General features: G+C 34.7%; 1 protein-coding gene across 1 annotated transcript; it reads left to right on the forward strand.

Moving 5' to 3' along the window:
• The first annotated feature begins 4,512 nt into the window (after nucleotides 1-4,512).
• On the forward strand, nucleotides 4,513-22,522 carry LOC148958385 (mitogen-activated protein kinase kinase kinase 20-like). Its single transcript, XM_089113035.1, has 25 exons — nucleotides 4,513-4,773; nucleotides 5,979-6,066; nucleotides 6,405-6,497; nucleotides 7,225-7,290; nucleotides 7,784-7,812; nucleotides 8,915-8,998; nucleotides 9,679-9,732; nucleotides 10,121-10,207; nucleotides 10,315-10,389; nucleotides 10,809-10,863; nucleotides 11,228-11,279; nucleotides 11,698-11,776; nucleotides 12,733-12,777; nucleotides 13,338-13,382; nucleotides 14,207-14,237; nucleotides 14,710-14,767; nucleotides 15,177-15,249; nucleotides 16,066-16,128; nucleotides 17,110-17,202; nucleotides 17,436-17,498; nucleotides 19,040-19,090; nucleotides 19,649-19,729; nucleotides 20,268-20,414; nucleotides 21,326-21,536; nucleotides 21,952-22,522. Exons 1-25 carry the CDS (start codon nucleotides 4,630-4,632, stop codon nucleotides 22,416-22,418), a joined length of 2,334 nt encoding a protein of 777 aa, XP_088969161.1. The 5' UTR covers nucleotides 4,513-4,629; the 3' UTR covers nucleotides 22,419-22,522.
• Nucleotides 22,523-23,124: the final 602 nt, after the last annotated feature.

The raw sequence follows: 23,124 nt of genomic DNA on the forward strand, positions 1-23,124 counted from the left end.
GATACCGTAAATAAAATTTAATACGCAAAGCTATACTGAAAAGGCATTTTGCATAAAGAAGTAAAATGAGGGAGGGGGGCTGGGAAATTAAACAGCCTATTGGTAGTGGGGCTTCATCAAGCAAGGTGAGACCCACGCTATGCAAAAACCTTTAAGGGCCTCTCCAGCCAAATTTTTCACTTGCATTTTATTGGCTAATCTGAAGGAGTTGAACCTGCTGATCACGAATTCGTTATTTGTTTTTCGATATTTTTTACTGTTTGTGAGATGCAAGCTCTTGCATTTCGATAATTGAATTGAATTAACCGACAAAAATGTTTTGGTTTGGTGAAACTGTGACGCAATTTTGACGTCACTCAGACCTGTCAAGTCTCAGTTTTGAAAATGAGTGAGTTTTGAAAAAAGCAGGGGGTAATATTGGCGTCGAGGTGATAAAATGGGCGTGGCCTAATATTTGTTGCTTATTCCCCCCCTCCCTCTCTGACCCTAGTGGCTGGTGCTGCAACTGGCACGGGGATGGTTGAACAGTTATGGAATTTCAAGGCACACACGAAAGAAAATTTTCAATTTTCAAACACAAAACAGTTATATGTTTATATGTTCAAGAACCTAACAGAGTGACCCTAATAGTACAGTACTAAAGCCAAAATGTACAGCCAAATTAGTAGATTAGAATGACTTTAAATTAGAATTGCTTCATCATTTAAATTAGAATTGCTGTTATAGTTCCATGTAGCACATTTTGATTTCTTTAGCAGGTCACTAGAGCGTTTGAACTTGATTGACATTTGCAAGCTTGACAGTAAGAATTGAGGATTAGATAGATCTCGAAAGCATTTGTGAAATTAACTCTGATGAAATTTCATTTTATCATCACAAAATGTAGAAAATAACAAAGACTGCAATGCGCCAAGAACAGACAATAATAAACACAAGCAAATTAAGAGTTAAGAAGTAGTAATTGATTTAAGATTCGTAAGAGAAACAGGGTGGAAGTTGAACAGAAGACGATTGAAGAAGAAGGAAGACTGAATATATACTGTGTCTTTTTGGTAATCTAAATAGTTTGAAGATATCACGAATAAACAGAAAACATAGAATTCTGTTCGTCCGACACTCTTCAGTGTATAAACGTCGAAGTTCATATTCTCAATTGGACTCTTCAACTAGGCGACAGGTTAGCGGCAGTGGCGTCGCCACCGAATGGACTGGTCCACCCCAGTTTTCCCAGAAGTTGATTTTTTAAATTCTCGAAATCTGTTGAAAAACCTTGGAGGGGGGGGGATTGGGCTGATTAGATCGATTTCGATTTTCGCACTGGCAAAAAGCCACCGTTCTGAAAAATATTGCTTGATAAGTGGCTTGTCTGAAAATTTCAAAATAGATAAGAAATACGAAAAAAAGAATTTTAAAAAAGTCTGAAAGGCCTGGCCGAGAAAATTTATCTTGTCGACCCCAGTTTTTTCGAGCTGGTGACGCCACTGGTTAGCGGTCGCTAGTTGGTAAATATCAAAAGAACCAACCAAACGCGTCCTTCTTCTTCTCACTTTACTTTCGACCCTAACCTGGATATAGTTTTTCTGCTTTCTTTTGGTCATCATTCAACGCTCATTCTCTGAAAAGTGTCGAACGGAAAATGCATAAATTTTGCCTGAGCATGGATCAAACTTCAATTGGCTATTGTTTGAGATACCACATTTCAGTAAATATTAGAAAGATAGCTAAAGAAAGGATTTCAAAGAGTAGTAAATGCTTAAGAATTATTATTATTTGCAAAGTAAGGTCATTGTTTTTTATAGGAATTTTTGCGTTTATCTACATATAAGCCAAGGAAGTAATGCTTGAGAAACAGGGGTGAAAGTAATGCCCTTCAAATCCTTATATGGACAAGCTTCACAGTACTTGTGTAAATGTTTGGCTAAGAGATGATCAAGCTCTTCCTATGGTTTGAGTAATGCTGGCTCTGACGAAAAGATTTATGTAAATATAATGTTTGAAAACAGACAACAAATCTGCTTTTCATGCAGAAGAGGAGATTCAAATGCTTAATCTCAACATGATGTATATCGTTGTTCTGACAAACTTAATGACAAATTTTCGTTAGATTAAAAAAACTCAAGATCCTGTGATGAATAATATCAACTGCGAAGGAGATTGCTATTTTTGCGAGAAAATTTCCGTAGTACGTCTTCCGCAACAAACAGTCAGTTGATCCAATGTATATCGCGTGTGTTCCTGAAAGTAGAAACTGGACCCCTATCTCTGATTCTGGGTTGAGTAAAATGTACCCTATTTTGTGCCTTTGCCAAAATTGTGAAACTATTTTCACTCAGAATGTTCAAGCTTGAGCAGGAATTTTTTATACCAATTCATGTTAGAACCATTCCTTTTCTTAAACTTATGCCTAGGCAAGTTAAAAAGCAGAGTTGAAAAGTAAATTTGATTTTAGCAACAATTCTTTATGGCTCTTAATGTATACTAACAAAATCAGACAGCTGTAAAACTATCACTACAACATATTGCTTACTTCACAACATTGTGTTAAATGTTTTTATGAAGACATGAAAAGTTGTGTTCCTGCAATGAGTAAATGCTAGCAAAGACTTAAACAAAGACTTAAGTTTCTTATCTAGAATTAGAACAATGTACAAGACTAGATGCTAAATTTGTTGTACTTTCTTAATGCCACCGATTTACCTAAAAAAATATCTGTAACATCATATCAGTAAATTCCTGTCTTTTTGTGTTTCCCCTGACTGACTAAAAGAGCAGATTCTATGTCCCAGAATTCTAGCTTTCAGACCATCCTTTCTGGGAGTTTTTCGGAAGTCAGATGTTATGCATTTGACCAACTGACTGAGCCCGCAGTTAAAAACGTATTTCGTTCCTAAGACTGATGAGATAAACCTAATCAATGATTTAAATTAAATTTTCTATGGCAGTGAAGAATGTGCTCGGACCTCCAGCCGATTGCAAAAAGATGACTTTAGAAAATATGCTTTTAAAAAATATTCCATGGAGGCGACCAAATTATGTATTCAAATGGAGATGGGAAGGCGCAAATACCAATGGGGTATTAAATTGTTCAAATATATAAGTAAAAAAATTAAAATCATTATTCGAATGGGCTTTTGATAATTTTAGAGACTGAAACTTCCATTTGAAAGGGAGAGGGATTGGAATTGGATTTAAGAATTTGAATCAAGAATTTAAAAATTCCATTCAGTTCATATCTTGGGTTGGATTCGTTGGGTATGTTGCAATAAATCTGAACATTTGTTGAGTATAATGCGCTTGCCACAAGTATGAAAGAAGGTTGTGTGCCTTCCTCTTACCCGGGACCAAATCCACATACAATGCAAATTATAAGGAAAATAAGTATAGCGTTTTGTAATAGAGGTACAAATCATACATGGAAGAAAGATTTACACTCCCACAAAAACTTTGAAGGCCATGAGATGAAAAGCTATACAACTAATTATGATCATAGTCAATAGAAAAACTTGCCAATTTTTTTCTATTGATTATGTTATGGTCAAGAGTGCGTGGTACCTAAATGGAGTAAACAGCCATCTCTACTTTCAGCGAAGATAATTCTCACTATGTCCAACGTGTGTCATTTTCTTATAAATTTCTAAGTTACCATGAAATCTGTACCATTTTGACACTTACTAATGTTTCGGAAAAAAGATATTCGTCCCTTTTTCTTCGTTTTGGCCCCCTTGTTCAAACCTGCGTCCGGCGGCCCTGCTTATACTTCCCAAAATTTTCAGTAGAGTGGATAAAAGAGATAAGTTCTTGGTCGTTTCGTAGGGTTCTCTTCTTGTGCTGAAAATTGTCTGTAAGCAATTCATTGCTGGGCTGGCTATTTTAACAAGATGTTGGCTGGCCAGAAAAGTTTTCGTTTCGAAATCGGTTGAATAAAGTTGTTTTGGTTGGGATAAGTTTTCAAGACTTCTTGCTGATAACAAAACGTAGGTACTTTATCATATCAATTTGCTGTACTTGTTTCTACTTCTATTGTCAAGGTTAATGGCTATAAAACAACTGGTGATGCTTTCAGAAAAATCAACGAGTTTGAAGAATGTTTAATGCAGTAATTGACTTTTTACAAGCATTGGCATGCTAGACTCCCTAGAGATATATACGTTAAAAATTATCTTACAAATATTAAAAAGAGTATGCTACTCAAGATTACGTTCTATGATACCCAAGGATGTAGCTCACGGGGGGATGGGGTGTAAGACCCCCCAATCCTTAAGTTTGTTGATAAAATCATCCATCAGTAGTTGAAATAGCACCTAAGTTCTTCTCCATCTATATCTTTGTCGGTAAATTTTTCTTTCGATGACCCTCCACTCCCTAGTCAGGAAGGTCAAGCGATGCCACCGATGATACCTCTGCAACACCTTGTTCATTAAAAAACTAGAAAGGAGCCACTGCACTGATCTCTATAAAAGACAAAGAGCAGTGAGAAGAGCCAAAACTTTCCTCTAACACTTCCCCTTTCAACAAGAGCAGCGGTAACAACAACAACACAACCAATAAATCGCAAAATGGCTGCACGTGCCTAGTTTAGAATATTTGTAGAGGTGTGTCGTTTTCAAAATGCGCCTCTAGTTTTTTAATATGCCTTTTGCAGAAATAGCTTATGATGACATTGAATTTTTTGAGCGATGCGGTGGAGGTTCGTTCGGATCTGTTTACCGAGCAAGATGGAAATCACAAGACAAAGAAGTTGCAGTCAAACGGCTTCTTACATTGGAAGAAGAGGTAAAACATGGGTAAAACTGTAAATATGGATGAAAATGAGTACGTTCCACCAATTGTGGCCATGGCTTCGTGCAGAATGTGTTATTCAGCAAAACAAAAATATAGCGTATAAATACAAACATAGTGGAAATGTTTTTGTTGAGAGGGTTTTGTTTTTGAATGAATATCTCATGTTTGTACAGGCTAATGTGTTCAGTTTGATAAATTTACTTTTGGTTGTATTGAATCAACCAAAGACCTGTAATTGACAAGAATTGAAGTTAAATATTTATAAGAATAATTTTTTGGTATAACTTTTGAGTAAAATATTACAAGATTATTGTTGTGTCTAAAGATTAAAATGAAACAATTTTTAGTACAACTTTTTAGTTTAAAGTTACAAAATTAATATAAAGTCTAGAGGTTAAATAGAAGACTAATAAATGACTGACCATCAGGCAAAAAACTGTTCCAACAAGAGAACAGCCGGGATGTTTTTGTAAAAATTAGTTTGGCAAAAACAATGTGATTTAATTATTGGTCAAAATTTACTTAAGAATCAAGAGTTTCAGTGATTCCAGTTTTGAAATAAGTGGGTAAGCAAATTCATCTTTTCATTTGGGTTTATTAATCTTATTTAGATAGAAAGAAGTTGTTTTTTCTCTCTGGCTTTCCAACTGTGTGAAATATTAGCTTTCTCTTATGCTCTTATGCTTCTTATGCCACATCTGGAGTTAATTTTTGCTAACCTTTGGACATTAACTGACATTTATACCAAATAAAAGGAGGAGCATCAGATGTATGAGGAGCATGAGACGTATTAAAACTTTTTACTTTACTTTTATAATTTTTACCTTTCTTTATTTGCGTTCTTCTTATGTTTTTGTTTAATCAGCCTTTGATGATTATTACTGTTAGATTTTCAAACCAAAATCAATTTGTAAAATTGTCCACTCACATCAACTGGGCACATGCTTTTGATAGCTCTTTCTGAGTTTCTTTCATGTGTCCATCGGTTGATTTAACTTTATTTATGTTGTTTTACCTTAGCTATTTTGTAGTTAGCAATTATTGTAGTTAACAACTATCAACAACTTTATATAGTAAGACCTGTAATCAACTAATCTGCTCAAAATTTTTTTTTGAGTTTTAGTTTGTATGCAATGGGATTTTAAAATGAAATGAACTGAGATAAAAAGTATTAAACAAGTATATGTTTCTTGTAGGGTGAGGTTCTCAGTGTTTTGAGCCACAAAAATATCATCCAGTTTTATGGAGCTGTCACAAAGCAACCAAATTATTGCCTTGTTACAGGTACATAGCAGGCATAGCAGCATTAGATTCTTTTTATTTTATCTAAGCTCCATAATAAGCTTTATTGTGTAGTATTGATTAATATTAAATTAAGATTAGTCTTTTCTTTTTTTAATCATTTCAGCAGAGTCTTATAAAATCCCTTTTAATATATTTTTTGTATACTCGATTTAATTAAGCTTCATTGTTTAGTTGCTTTCCTATATTAATGCTAATATTTTGATCTTATTTCAGAATTTTCATTAAATTTATTTGATTTTTAAGATTCTTGGACTAGTTTTACCTTCAAACCTTTGTTAAATTCTGATCCATTAACTATCTCAATTGCATTGTTAAAGAATATGCAGCACTTGGATCATTGTATGAGTACTTATCGAACCACACATTGGATTTCAAGAATATATTGCAATGGGCAAAGGAAATAGCAGCAGGTATGTTGGAAATGTTTGGCTCTTTTGTGCTCTTTTGAGTGTTTGGTGACAAACATGTAACAAAACAAAAGCAAACTTTTTATCTTTTTCGTTCTAGTTAGACGCCTTGGATAAGAATGAAACCTTTTCCACTGATTTTAAATCACAGTACTTGAATCCTTGAATTAAGACTTAAAATCCTTTAGAGGGACACTTATTAAAGCAGGGCTCTTATCCAAAGATGATTTTATTTACTATTTTTTTTAAATTTCCTGTGAATAAGAAATATAAATTCAGCTTGATTTAAGGTTTAAGAAAAGGCAGACTGTTCATTTTTCAACATTTTACCATCTCATCACCATCTTCTTCATAAACAAGTCCTTAAAGGATTCAGATTTGAGGGTAAAGGGCTCATTTTGAGGAGGGATCACATTAAATTTTTTACTGCTTTAGGGGGGATGCTTATTCATTTGAGTAGGGGCTCATTCAAGGTGGATGCTCATTCAAGTATTCACAGTATTTTTTCTATATAAGGTAACATATGTGATATTCTGATTCTTTGGCTATATGCCACCAATTAGATATTCTGGAAATGATATTGTGAATTCAAAACTTTCCTTTGTTGGTTAATATTAGGAGAAATTTAACATATATTTCCTTATTTCATGAAAGTCTTTTATTTGAGTCTTCTGCAATTAGAATTAATTCTGATTAGATTTGTTTCAAACCAGTTGAATCTCTCTTCTAGGACTTAACTACTTGCATAATGAAGCACCTTTCAAAATCATTCACAGGGATTTGAAATCAAAGAATGGTACTTCTATTTTTTATGTTTGATCTAGAAATTCATAATTATCCTTAGGTTCAGAAATTTATGCTCCTGTGACTCAAAATTGGATTTCCAAGTCATAATTGGAGTTGGCTCATTGTAGACAGATTTTTTTACATAGTTGACTAAATAAGATTGAATATGATACTGTTTATGCCTAGATAAGGACCAAAAAAATGAGTCTGGAAAATTGTTTAGTCTGATTAATATTTTCTCTTACATATTTGTAAATTAATTCAAAAACAATTAAAAATTCTAAAAGACAATCTCTAGTTACATTCCTAGAACCTTGACTACAGCTCTCAACCCTAATTGATTCTTAGATCATTGCAACAAGTATTCCTTGTTAAGGAAGATATGATGCATGTTTTTGTTTATGCATAAATCATGACTCTATAATGCCAATTTGCTTTTTGAAGCCTGTGAAATCTTTCCATATATATATTGCACTAATGTCAAACTCTGTATCTTCATTCAGTTGTTATCACAAGTGAACTCAATGTTAAGGTTGGTATCACTTAGCACAAAGTATTTTATTTCGCAGAATGGAAGATATGTTCCTTTTCTAAATTTGCAATCAATTTTTTTTAACACATGGTAAAACGAATAAATTTTGATCACTGTAGACCCTTTTATGATTCTATGCTTTTATACAGATATACTATAACTAAAAAGTGAACTCTCCTTTCTTTTTGATACCCTCCATATGAGCACCCCTAGATAAATTCTAAAACTCCCCCCTTTTAAACATACCAAGGAACAAATGCCACCTCTTCAAAAAGGTACGTTTATTTTAAATAATAGAGAAAATATGAAACATACTTGGAATGTGTAATTTGAACAGTTTTTTTTAGCGGTACAGAACTTGATAATTGCTTTGACAAAAGCAAACATTTTACAACATATTGGCTAGAAAATTTTTTGCATGACACTCCTCAGAGCATAAAACGTCAGAATAAGAGCCTGAAAGAACACGCTGAAAAATATATACCCAGTTGTGGATCGAAATAGGCCAATCAAAAAAACGCAAGCACAAGAACGGTATAGTTGACCAATCAGTGCCGCGTGCCTAAAGAAAAATTACCACTGGAGTCTAAGAGAGAAAACGAACCTCTTCTTCCTACACAATGGCGGCTTTTTCGTTTGCATGTAGATCGATTCCAAAACTGCTAGGTGGAATGACGACCGGGCTTTGTAATTATAGAGTTTAGCACAGTCTGGGTTGTCTAAAAGATGTTGACCGATGGCAGAATCACTAGTTTTTACAGTGTTTCTAGACCTACAAGATCGAGGAGGCTAGGCTGTTCAGAATGTGTAATTGCTATTTTTCAGTTTATTGTAAATAGAACATCTTTGGTACACTCTTTTTTTCTTAAACGTTGATATCACAGTTTGAAAAAGTTTCTTTTAAAAGCTCTTTTTCCAAGATCTCCATTGTGTCCTTTCTCATTCTCAGAAGTGCTCCCGAAGAAAGAACGTCCCGACGAAAATGGTTTTTTGAAGTGCAATTGTTTACATCCAGTCAATTTATTAGTATATTGTCCCTTCATAAAAGTAGCTGTTTGTTTTTTACCTTTGTGGCTGAAATAGTTATAATTCTTATTCACAGATTTGTGATTTCGGCTCATCAAGATTTATATCTCAAACTACAAAAATGTCAATGGCAGGGACCTTTCCATGGATGGCCCCAGAAGTAGGTGTCCTACTATAAACACTACGACATTTGGCAATATTGACCTTTGTTGATAATCAGTCATTTTCATGCAATTGTTTTCATTGCTACTCTGTTGTGGACCTATTTATATTATACGTACGCTTCCCTGAACATTGATTTTAGATATGCTGGCTTGAACCAGAAGACTAGAAATTATCCATTGTCCCTTTGGTTGGGCGTTTCAGAAACTCTTCAGAAATTCTTTCCACAGCTCATCCTTTTTTCAAGAGCTTGTAAACTTTAAAACTTCCAGGTTCTAATACCCTTTCCTATTCAAATTAGAATCAACAAACTTCATAGTTCACCTCCCGCTCTTTTAAGCCTTATCAATTAATTTTGTTCTTTTCTACAGGTATCTCTACGTAACTTTACCAACTTAAAAAAGTATTTTAATACTAATAAATTGATTCCTCTCTCTCTCTCTTCTCATTCTTTTTGGTTGTCTGCCGCGAAGCAAGCTCAACGTCACGCCCGCCAACTATCCCGATCTGCAGCCCTACGCTTGATATCACCACATGTTCCTGTTCTGCCATTATTTTTCCTGCGCCAGTGATGGAACAGCGCCAGTGATGGAACAGCGCCATTCTTTTTTCTCTGCTTCTTTTGCCGTTTGATAAAGTAGTTAACTGATTACTAGGTCAAATTCGTTTTTATTGTAGGTCATTCAGAGTATGCCGGTCTCAGAATCGTGTGACACTTTCTCATATGGTGTGGTAAGATTTAAATGTTCTCACTCATAATAGTCCGGCTGTTTATTGTTTTTCAAGATACACCCGCTTGAGAAATTGATTGAATTGAATTATGATGATATTCAATTCACAGTTTATAGGTCCTGAATCAACTATAGTTAGTGCAAGTAAAACCGTGTGATTTAGAGATGTTCAAAATGTTTCGATCTTAACAAAATTTTAATATCATGTTTCAAAGAAGTAAACTATCGCTTCCGCCTTTAGCAACATACTGGATTAAGAAAGCATTAAATGTATGTTTTGGCGAAAAAGTATTAATGATACTGGTTACCTTACCTGTTTTCTGTATATTTAACTTATTGTACATCCTTTTATTTTCTTTATTGTTAAAACTCCGTTTCTCCATCTTCAGCTAATGTGGGAGCTCTTAACAAGTGAAATTCCGTTTAATGGAATGCAAGGTGTCCAGGTGGCTTGGGTTGTTGTTGTCAAAGAGAAGGTAGATAATTTACCTAATTCTGCATCGTTATTTGCCAAAGTTTTTGCTTGGAATCCAACTTCAAGACCTGTGTATATTTTTCCATATAAAACTATTTGTTTTTGTAGCGACTTACCATTCCAAGCACTTGCCCACCGCAGTTCGCAGCGTTATTGAGACACTGCTGGACCACGAATCCAAAGGTATTCTTTTTATCATTGTCGCCTTAATCACTCTCAATTTCTTTTAAAATGGCACCTGACAGAATAACTTAACACTAAAGCTAATTTATCTCGAGATCTACTACTGCTAAATAATGAATACCTAATGTTCGAAATTAAATATATTGTTGAATTTCAAAAAAACCTTTTGAAATTGTTATTAATACATATTGTTTTCAAATTCACTTCTCCAAAAAGGTACGATTTTTTTGTCATTGTTTTTTATCATGGAACAGTTTGCATAATCTCATATATGCTGCAATATTTTCCAAGAACAGAATAATATATAATAAAAGAGAATATGAAAATCACTCCTCTTTAGTACAGACAAAAAGATCTCTTAAATTGTCATATTCGCAGATATGATAATTTCAGTAGTAATTGAAATTTTTACTTACCAGGAAAGACCCGATTTTAAGGAAATCAGAGGAATACTCGACTCGATGACGGAAGATGGTAAATTCATGGTTTTATGTTCTGTAACTAAGAGGCCATTTTTAAATTTTTTTTACCATGTTGTGGGTTTTTTAGGCATCTAGCTATCTGGATTACAGTCGTTAATTATTCTCTTTAATTTTATATGTCGAATAGTTTAGACATTATATAACTTTTTCTTTGTCTCTAGAATTACTTGCTGCTGTCGAATATTTGTGAATTTACTACTCTTGTCCATCGTTCTTCAAAGCATTTTTCCATTTTTATCATTGACTTTTTCGTTGCATTCGGCTTTTTGATCTTTGCTTGTTTCCTCTTTGTTTCCATTTGAGTGATTTAACTATGATAAGTAGGTGTTTACATTTTTATGGCTTTGTCTTTCTAGGAGATCTAGAAGAAGAAACAAATACTTTTCTGCATCGAAAGAGCGAATGGAGGTATCCCAGCCTTTTGTTATTTTAGATGATTAGTTTCTGTAAAATGTGGTATTTGCCTGTTTAGAGAATAGGTAGCTGTCTCTTGAGAATCCTAAATTCTTTAAAGTTGTTTGAAAAGCTTTCAGAAGGTACTACGAGAAAAAGAGATTGAAAGATGAGAATGGTGCGTGATCCATTGTAAAGGTCGTTATTAGGCTATGGAAAGCAAACGGAGAACCTTTTCTCCATTAGACTTTAAGAAAGCTTAACAAAATTTTTGAGAGATATTTTGTAATGTATGTAATTCACACATTTAGAACCCAACCAACGTGATTCAATTTTTCTTTAAATTCTCTGAGTTTAAGCAACACGTTTTTATTATTTTTAAATTAATTCTAAAAAATCTTAAAAATTCTTGAATACTGATTTTTGTTGACAGAAATGAGATCGAGGCAACAATGGAAAAATTGAAAAATATAGAACGCAATTTAAATCTCAAAGAAAGAGACCTAAATCAGGTTGGAACAATTTTTTCCTTTTTAATATAACTATCACCATCTAAATCCAGTCCTTCTGTTCCTTCTCCTGTACTTCTGTAATTGTTAAAGCGCAAAACATTTGCTGCCAACTTCCAACTTATCTCATGTAAAACGACCACGAAAACCCAGAGAGAAAAATTTGTGCTTCATCTTGCGGTGAAAGAAATCATTGTTCCATCGTTGTTTTGTCTAATAACTGCGTTTTTTAGTTATTATTTCGAGGCTAGAATAATAATTTATATCTCTAACCTCAAAGTGGATTTGCAAGAGGGGAATTCTCCCATCAAACGCTTGTTTTTCAATAGAATTTTGTCCCTTTCAAATTTTTTATGCAATCAGGTTTCCATGCTAACTCTCCTGGAAATTGTCGTTCCTGAGGCTTCTGTTGTTGTTTGTATACCCTGAACCATATACTGTTTTACCATGATATTTTATGTTAATGAGACGAGGGAGCGAAACTCTTTAAAAGCATGCGTAGTATTGCCTTCCTTCCATGTGCATGCTCTTTGACTCCATGGCGGAGGATTGCCTCACTCATTAAAAGGGCCTTCTCTTGTTCATTCCCCCCCCCCCCCAATTCTCTTGTTCATTCCCTTGATGGCTCATACTAACAGGCGAAAAATTCGAAGCGCAAAAGTTGAACTCAACCCCATTTCTTCAATTGAATCTTGATCTACGTATTGTCGATTAGGAGGACAAAATGGTCAAAGTCAGCCATTCAGCGTTCAGCAAAAATTTATTCGAATAGTTTGATCAAAAGTTCTCCTTATGTTAATCCATTTTCAAAGCTCAACCAATGAATGTATTTCTATTAATTAAGATACTAATACGCACTCGATTTATTTCATTGTTTTTTTTTGCCTCTTTGATTTAGTTAATCACCCAGAAATAAACTGATATGTGAATTCATGTGACTTCTTTTTATCCATTCTCAGCGGGAACTGCTTCTTATATTAAAAGAAAAACAGTTGTCTGCAAAGGTAATTTACCTTGAACCTTGTTTAGAATTGTGGATTCTGGTCACATTTATCATTGTTTGTTAATAAATATATAGACGTCCTCTCCTGCTTTAGCTAATGCAGTTGGATCAGATCGCCTATATAAGAAAGATGGTGTTGATAAGAAACGAGCAAATAATATATATAACTTTGTGATTTCAGCTAACGTTTGGTGCTACAAGTCATTGAATGAACTGTGGACGTATTTTTTATCTTTACCATATATCTTTATAGTTTTGTATTTTTTTGCTGTATATGAAATAAAGAAAAATTTAATTTAGTAAGGTTACACTCTTTCGTTATTCAAAACAAGGAGAAAGACAATTGAGATCTATTTTTATTCATTTCCATATTTTCAATACGTATTTGATTTTAAGGGACTGTCACCATATGGCACCCCTATCCATCTGTGAATTGTTAATGAGTTATAAAACCTTATGTTGAGTGTTCCTTAATAGATGCAATATAGAGCGCAATTATATGCTGAGGCATTTGCTGATTCAAAAGTTAGTTACGTCTTCCGTTATATTTGCTGTTTTTAGGTGCCCAATAAAGCGGACTTGAGCGATTGGAGTGAGGATGATGTGGTAAGAAGTGACAGTTTTATAGTTTGAAAGATGGGACAGGCTTTTGTGTCCAATTTATTTTTCATTACCTTTTTCACTTGTGTTCTGAAATACTTTCATTCCAAAGTTTCCAATAAACCACATGCCTAATCTTTACGGTTGATTTTTTCTTAACAATTTTCATGGAGGTGTTTATTTGCTTGTATTTCTGGGTTGTTTCAATTTAGGCCTCATAATTTTCTACTAAAAAGATTAATATCTTATAGACGTGTCCTGCTCATAGCGATTATTCTCTGATCGCTAAGCCCATCACTTTCATTTTCTGTTGACTTCATTTCATTGTGCTGCATACACAAGGTAGATTATTAGGAAAAAGTAAAGAAAATTCTCTTCATCATGTTGAATACGGTAAATCGAAGCTCATATTTGGGCTTCTTTTGGCAATTTACACGGTCATCGAATTTTTTGTTGAGTAAAAGTTTGTCACAAAGTTTGTAGCCAATCAAAAATGAGAGTTGCCTGCGGAAATAGTTCGTGTAGATGAGGCTTTGGCCGAAGACTTTGTTTCCCTCTATTAATTTTGGAAAAGTTGTTATTTCTGATACAAATTGAGTGACTGTCGCGATCTTTATTCTATTAAAAATATGCCAGTTATGTCTCATATTCACCTGTTTTCTTAAATCCAGATAGTATTATTCACTGTTATTAAAATTTCCTCACATGTGTCTTTAAAACTGATGAAAAGTCAATCTGGCACTTGGATTTCTATCTAAAGGTGACTGATTCAGACGCATCCAAGTTAGGCTGGGATTATGATGACACAACGTGATTTATTTTCTTTTTAGCATATATGGATGCAGCAGCTTGGCAATGAAGGTAGACCCTTTAGCATAATTAGTCACTTTGGATCAAGAAAACCTCGGTTTGGTGCTTAACGTATTGCTGTTAACTTTGCAACATGGCTTCAAGCTCCACTTACACCAAATATTATGGTCGTTTGTTCTATGTTCATATGCTTTTGTTTATAATTTCTCACTGGCCAATCAGAAAAACGTGAGCACAGGAATGTATGTAGATCCAAAACGTGTCATCAGTGTAGATCTTGGCACAAGCTGGGTTATCTAAAAGGTCTCATCGCTTAAATGATTTTATTTCTATATTTTTTATAATTCTTTACATCGTCTTTTTTATAATATCTGTTCCGAAAATTAGTTTTAGGCGGCGTCATAATTCATTTCGTTTTGTTTGCTCTTAGCAATGCTCACGTTTATCCAATCATTTGCGTTTCGCAGTTTTTTTGGAAATAGAAGATATAAAGTTTTTGTTTCTAAATATTGTGCTTTTACAGCCGTAGATCTTTATCAGTATGCCGATGTTTTGAAAGACAATCATATCAACGGAAGAAGGTAAAATCCTGCTGTCCTTTTCTTGCAAGACGTCCTTTCATTGCAAGAAACAGAAACGTCTTATGTAAATTGACGGTTACAGGCCCTTGTCAGTATCAATGTGCCGTCTGAATATGTTTGGGTTGGAGAATTACTCGGTATTTAAGTACGATATTCTACCATGTACTGTAGGATATTCTAATCTTGTCAAAGCTTTCCATAGATATCTTATCTAAGTGGCGGAACGTTGCAGTCTAGTGCAAAAGGCAAAGAACAAAAGATATTAAATTTAATTTTCTGTTTTGCTAAGCCGTCGGATGGTTTGTTCTGCTTATCGACAGAACACGTTTTTTATAGAAATCTTTGGTTTCCTTGGATCTTCACGTTTTAGAATTTTCTGGGGATTTTAATGTTTTTCTTTTTTCATAAGGCTCCTGATGTTGACAATTGAAGATTTAAAGGAAATGGGCATTCTATCATACGGCCACAGAATGGACCTTTTTGTATGTGAAAAACTTAATGTTCAGATAGAAATTACCTTTAAACTTTTAGATACCTCGTCATCATTTCTTCTAATCAACGGATACTTTTCAAGAAAAATTCTCTTTCTTCTGGTCAAGATTAAATGCGCTTTGCTTTATCGAATATTTTGATGCAGAAGTTTAAATATAAAGTTTTATCCTAGAATTGTGCTTCTTCCCTTAATTGTCGGTTCGTTTCATCCTTTTTTATGAGTTTTAATTGTCTGTTGAAATTTTGTATGTTTTAAATTTCATTTGGGTTAGTAACTACAAACAAATGGGTTTCTGCATGCAAGCTATATTAAATTTTAGAAAGCAAGTTACAGATGCCTCTGTCTTTCAATATAGTTGTTTTGATTGAAATCAGATTAAATTCTAAATTTATTGACAAAATCGCAAAGAATCTAGTAAATTTACCTTACACAGAGAGTAACAAAGTGTGACATCATCAAAATTCTATTTTCTATTTTTTTCTTTTTGACCACATAACCTGAAAAATTTACTACTTTTTTTGGCTCAGTTAATAGATTGTAGAGCCCAGCCAAGCCCAAATTATAGAGATTGGATGGGGACGGAACCTGTACCAATTTTATCGCGTCCTAGCCGATTTGTAAAACTTTAAATGATTTGGCATTTTTTGAGGTATTTTCGAATGTTCTGTGAGGCTATGTGGTATGAAGTCAAAACTTTTGTGGCACCATTTCTCTTTTCGTATGGATCTGAGAGTAGCTTTTATGCTTCCAACTGCTGCTTGCAAATTGTCTCTGGTACCTTTTCTAACCATAGTTTTTTTCACAGGATCATATACAAAAGCTTTGGGATGAAATGGAACATCTGCTTCACTTTCCACCATTGCTAATGGTAAGTTCCAAATAGCCCAGCGTTACAGGCTGTGCAAATTGTTATTAAGATGTGCAACCATTAAAGGGTGGATTTGAATTTACGTAGTCTTGTTTGTGACTTACAGTCTACAAAGAGGCCTCTCTTTTATTTTCAAATCTCTGTTTTCGTCGTTTGATATTGGATAAAAACATTCACTTTTAGTGCAGCAAGCTTCTATATACTTCTTGCCAACTGCTTAACTATATGAGTAGAAGGAAGGGCCTTTTTAAAAGATTTTTTTGTTCAGTATCTAACAAATTCTATATTCTAATAGACGTGTCGTTTTTCAAAAGCCTATCAGTTGTGATTGCTAAAGAGTTTACGATAAGTTGCACTTTTTTCTATGTGCAAGTGAGTGCTAGTTTGATTTGCTGTCACTATTTTTCAGCTCTCTAGTCATTTCTTTTGTTCTTCGATTCGATTCCTTTACATTAAAGCTTTGATTGAAAGTTGAATGAATTGAATATTGTAAAAGGCTTCTCTAAACTTCTCATTGACCATGGATACTATTTGAAAAATTTTTTGGCAGTACACAATTTGGAGTAGCTTTGTAAAATGTTTGCTATTTTCAAAGCCATTTTCAAATACTATTTGCCTTTGCTTGGGTTCTTCTCCACAAAGCCATTTCTTGATAGACGCTGCTATTTGATAAGTTTCGTTTGTTTGGTTCATGTTTCAATATTTGTCATTTCCATGTCTCACAAACCTGCTATTTCCCACATGAATATTCTATTGTATTCCATGTTCTTTCTTGCTTACCATCACAAACTTATCTCTCACTATTTGCTTGATATTTTACATGCTTGATATAATGCACGAGATTTGCACTCAATTCCAAACATTACACTCAAATTCTATTCATGAGTAAATCTTTGTAGGCCAATTCACTGCCCCTCCCTCTTTTCGTGTCAATTTCAGCCTTGTAAAACGTTTATACAAGTTTCTCACTCGTTTTTTCAGTCGGGTCAACAGGAGACGCAATGTGATGATTGCACCTGCATAACGATGACTTTGCTGTTTGGCAATCACTGTCGGCTGGGTGCAACCCCCATGGTATTTATATATTGTGTGTTCCCCTTCTTATTGGTTCTCCCCTTACTCGCTCAGTTCGAATTGCGAAGTTTCGGTATGCATGACAGAGTTTCAGAGCATTTTTCTGATTTTTGTAATTTTTTGCATTTTGTAAAATTTCCCTCACTGTAAATCAGGCTTAGGCCAAACTTGATGAGATTTACGCTTCAATCTAGGAGATTTCTCGAAACTACTAGACAATTAATTCATTTCAGGACCATAAATGGAAAATGTTTCTGGAAATTGACGCAGATGACAATGCCCTCACGTGTATCAAGGTAGATCTGCAAGATAAATCGTTAAATGTTTATACGTAGAATTGTACGGGAAAATATAAGGGTTGCAAGGTACAACTGTAGCTTATATTTGGTCACACACAGGTGGGCGCCAAAGATTAAAATTTTGTCTTTTTCAGTTACTTTCTCAAAGCAAACATTTTTATTTCCACAGACATAGGTACACAAAACGTAGGTTTTGCAGACCTTTCTGATATTTTATTTCAAATATGCTCGTTTTGAGTTTGCTTATATATCTTTGTTTACATAAGTCGCTAATTCTCGTATGAAAAATAACCAATTAACATCCACCAGGCAATTTCTTTCACGTCAACTCGACTGTTGATATAAATGGATGTTAGTCACCTGTTTCAGTAAAGTTTGCATATTACGCAATCTCAAAATCATATTTTAAGAGTCCTTTTTCAACTAAAAGCAAACATTTTGAAGTTGATTAGCCATTTAAACTCTTACAAAGAAACGAAACCGCTTAGAACCTTGCGAGGTTAACAGTGGTATTGAAAAGGCTTTGGTTGAAAATTTAGAAATATTTAGGGTTGCGTTTTTTGTAATGGCCTAGCAAGATTCTCGTTCTGGCCTCACAAATTGTTACCCCAATTATTTGCATAGGCCCCCTGTCGATGAAGCCCCATTCTTACCATCAAATTTTGAATTAAGTTAGTTCAATTTTGTAATATAAATCAAATCAAGAGTTTTTATCCAACTTGTTTATTATCGTATTTCGGGTCACAAATCTTGCTGTTATTTGCATGTTATGTCTCCGTGACACATGTCTAAGTTTAGAGCAAGCATCTCCCCCCTAATAAGCCTGTGCTCTCGAATAAGCCCACTATGTAGCGTGGAGTTTTTAATATAAACCCCTCCCCTTTTTCTGAATTAACACGATAAGCGCTGTGTTCTTTTGAATAGAGCCTTTAAAATGGAAAGAACATTTAGGTTGGCAATCTATTCCCAAAATTCAATAACTGTTTTTATCCTACATTACAGTATGTATCTGCTACGAGTAACGATAATCCAGAATTTGACAAAGCTTCTGAGAGGCGGAGCTATTGACCAAGAAAGTTCGGCTTTATTTGTCAAGTTCAATGATTTTCTTCTTTGCCGTTATCTTGGCTGTCAACATTGCCTTGTGTTTAACACATATACTGCCTTCATGTTTTAATTAAGGTTTCTTAGTTTATTCTTTCTATTTGAAATGGGATTTTCTCTCTTTCAAAGACCTTTTTATTGACTTTGGTCTTTCTTAATACTATGGCGTCATTTTGGTATTTCTTAATGAATTCTAAAAAACTAAAGATATTAGAATTTTATGATTATCTCAACAAAATTGTAACAACGCGTGCCTGTCCTGCTAATAGTGAATTTCTTTTTATTAAAAGAATACTGCAACTGTCGTAGTAATTTTTTGCTTCTTTGCATGAATCATTTGCTAAACCTTAAATCAAAATTCTTAGCAAACTGCTAATTTGTTCTTTTGTCTTTCATATTAGTGTAAAGTTTAACTGCCAATATTCTCCTTCTAGGATGTTACATTTCATCAGGTGAATTCCGTACAATACCAAACTGTAACGCATGTAAGTCCTTTGTGCTTTAATTCAGCTATTTCGCTGTAAGGAAATCAAAATTTCTGTCCCAATTCTTTCATCAATTTTCTTGCCAACATTTTCCACCTTTTTCTCAAATGTTAACTGGCGCACTCAAATCTAAATCCCCTTTATTAGTGAATTAGTTTACTGTAAGTTGTTTTGAAGCTACAGCGATTTGAGACAATGCTAAAATTTAGCTTTTGTATATCTTGCAGACAGTTTTGACTACGTCATAAGAGTTTGTTTTTAACTCCAGAATCCTGACCTGTTTCCAATATATCATGATTTGTAGATTAACTTGCACTCATTCTTCTTAGCAGAATTTTTGTAGTCCTGGTGTAAACAAGGAGACAAGACTGCAAATTAGCAGGGGAAAGCACCAAATGCATTACAATCGATCACTGCTGAAAAACTTTCCTCTTTTGACTTCATCCTCAGGAAAAAATCTAATTATTTTGTTGAAATTTTTGATTAAGCACTCTAAATGAAGCATTGAATATTTTCTGCAAGTCTGAAACATGAAATTTATTCTGCAATATTTTTCAGCCACCATATGTTGCTGATCGGTGGCAATCTGCTGGGTCAGATAACTCCCCTATCTATGTAGAATGCAATGTTTCATACGAGGTATATTACTCTTATAATATTTCGTTAAACTTTTCTTTAATTTATTATACTCACAATCTTATTAAATACCCCTGTTTTCAGTACGGCCAAATTGAAAACTTTAACATTATTAACTGGAAATTATGTTTTAACATTGAGATAAATTATTAAAAATTCATGCGACCAATTTTTGGAAGCTTTTTTCCATCTGTCGGTGATTACAAAAATAGTCTTAGTCTTTATCTGTCTTAGTCTAAACTGAACGCTATTCGTTTTAAATGTTTTTATTTCAGCTAAATTCGTTCAAAGTAATCATTCATAAATTCATTGGACACCCTCATGATACCCCACATTATAGATTCGTTGGGCACCCTCATAATACCCCCGAATCGCTTTATTATTGCATATTTTGTTCCATGTTCTCTCAAATTAGGTAACAATGATTTAATCGAACAAGATTTTAATGGGTTAGTGGCTGGGCGGACGGTAAGAACATTAGCTCCATTGAGTTCCATATATACGTATCAAGCTCTTTATTACCATAGTGTTTCATTCGCAGAAATACGTGAAAAAGCCACGCAACACGAAACATTTACATGAAGTACTATTGAAGGAGGGTGGCTCAGTATTCCAGAAGACCGTGCAGCTGACTTTGAAGCGATCAGCAGCTTTCACCCAAGATGATGGCTATTCAACTCCTACCACGGTAATTTTGGTAGCCTTCTTTTGTAATTGAACGTGAAATTGGTTTTTGAAAATAGCAAAAATTACACAATACCTTTTTCAAAGCCATTTAAAAATTTTTACTGGCAAAAACTTGCTCTTGTAGTAAAACCTGATCGAGCCGACACAAAATATCCTCTTGCTAAATGCAAAACGTTACTGTTTTTCTGTGAACTGCTATGGAGTATGTTTGGCAAAGGAGGAGTTTCGTGGTAAGAGGAATGGGCTAACTGATAAGCCAAACGATAGCCCCTGTCACAGTGAAGATAAATTATCGAGTGCTAGTAGGCTCTGTTTTTCTTTTCTTAATGTTTGCTTATTCCGTTACCGTGAGGTTTTAATGTGTTTTTAATGCGTAGGTGACGTTCTATTAAGCAATCAAATAACATATTGTGTCAATATTTCCACTGCTCTTATAAGTTACGAAGAAAGAACCCTTCGCATTATTAAATGTTTGTTCCACTTAAAACTCGACCTTTCACATCAGTAACTTTACTTGCTATGAGAACGTTTGATGTTAGCAGAGTAAATATCACATTTGTTTTTATGACATTGTGGCAATTTGAGTTGTGCTGGATGTGTCGTGACCTAGAAGTGATCTTTTAATCTACTATTCTGAAGTTTATTTCTGCAAATTTTTATATATTGACTGGTATGTATTTCTGTCACAATTTTATGCACCCAATACCCATGGTTTTGATATTAGGAATTTTTAAAAGTTACGAATTAGACTTAACTCTACAGTTAAAAAACATTTTAGACCAATATTCTCTTTGCAATTTTCTATCTTAACGAGAACGTTGCTCTTGCCAAATCAAAACCTATCTTTGTGCACATAAAAACTTTCTGCTAATTGAAGTAAGAGTTTAGTGGCTTTAACCAACCATCTTGCAGACGGCAAACCCAAACAGAAAGACTTCTGCATCAAAATCAGTCTCTTCAGCCTCTGTTCGATCTACAGCTGGAAGTAGCACATCGTCCCCAGTCCCCACGGAGAGTTCCTGGGCAAGCAAGGTGGCCTCTGGAACATTTAGGAAAGAATACGTGCCACGGCAAATATCAATTAGCAGCGCTGGGGTTGTAATGGGCCAGAAAGAAGGCAGAGGTATCCAGAAATCGTCGCTTGTTTTTTCAGCTGAACGAGTTTGTCATTACAAAATACACATTAGCAAGTAACCAGGCGTTTGTCAATGCAAAATCCACACTAGCGTGCATTTCATCTTTTGTAAGAATGTAGTTTATCAGAGTTTTGAGCATTAATTTAGAAACAATCACCAGGCTCTAGCTTTATCAATGATATTTCTTTGAATTTTTAACACAGTTTTGAACTTCAGCAATATTTGGCTCACCTTTTATGCAGCAGCAAAAGCTAGCTTCTGAATTTGTGGAAAATGCACATTGGGGGCCTCGGACTCTTTTCCCCGTTTTCATTTTTCATCAGAATTTACAGCCATATTGCTTTTAGGAATGATTTATTTGATAAAAAGTTTGACCTATCGATTGTTCTTATCCGTTCTTAGATCCATTGTCACCAGCTGGACGTGTCCCTGGACACGAATCATGGACATCGACTGGGTCATCTGGGTATTCGGAGCAAGTGTTGAAATCGCGATTTAATCAATCTCAAACCCCCTTGGGGACTCAAAGATCAGCGTGGAATGTACAAAGACAAGACTCTGCAATGCGAAGGTCCCAGTCGCCCAAATTTGCCTCCCCTGAGACTGATAAAGATGTTGATACAAAGGAAAGTAACCCCTATAGTTGGCAAACTGTAAAATCTTCAAAGACGTCCCCAAAAGGACCAAGCCGTGGTGGTTCGACTTTCAGGCGGAGTGCGAGTGACTATACCCAAAATAGGAATTCGCAGAGTGGTCAGTCAAGGGGAGGTGGAGGTAGAAAGGCACACAGCGAGGGCAGTAGGGGCCATGGACAGAGAAAAAGTACTGGGCAGATCGGGCAGAGAGGGAATAGACCAAGCAAATTTTAATACGGGGTCTGACACAGAAAGATTCCTCAATTATGGTCATAACTTATTTGTAGCTAATCCTTCTCTGTTCCTTTTTTGGTCTATTGAAATCTCAACATACTGCTTACAAGATGATCTTCAAATCGTGTGTTCGGTCGATTGCTTTCTCGAGGTTTACATGCATCACCCTTCCCTTGTTTTTATTCTCGATTTGTTTTTATTCCCTTGAAAAGCTGAGAAGAGAGTTTTATTATAGGGAGCTATTTTGTTTGTGTTTTATCCTACGTTATTACTAACTGATATATGGAATTCAAGAGAAATCTGCAAAAAATTTTAAACCTTTGAAAACTTAAAGATTTTCCAGTTTGAAAACTTAAAAATGTCTCCGTTTTTGGTGTTCACACTTAAAACGGAGCGTATTCAATACGCACCGTATTTGAAAGTATCCGTTTTCTTTAGCGTTTTCAAACGACTCCATTTTCATAGCAGAGTAGTGTGAACGTGCCCTAAGTGTCCATGGTGATAGAAAACATGCTGGGATTGTGTAAGAATGCAAATATTGTAAGAATTATGTTATGCGTAAGAATGTGTAAGATTTGCATTGCACCATGCCAAACTTCCAAGGCCAATAATGTCACACAACTTTTTGTTTCTTCCCTTTATGGCTCTTTGCTTACTCGGCGTGCTTAGTGTGTCACAAGTAGTTGATTTTATAAATTCGATCCCT

Source organism: Rhopilema esculentum, chromosome 16 (assembly GCF_057945365.1).
Source record: "Rhopilema esculentum isolate cy_ngs chromosome 16, ASM5794536v1, whole genome shotgun sequence".
Classification (NCBI taxonomy): Eukaryota; Metazoa; Cnidaria; class Scyphozoa; order Rhizostomeae; family Rhizostomatidae; genus Rhopilema; species Rhopilema esculentum.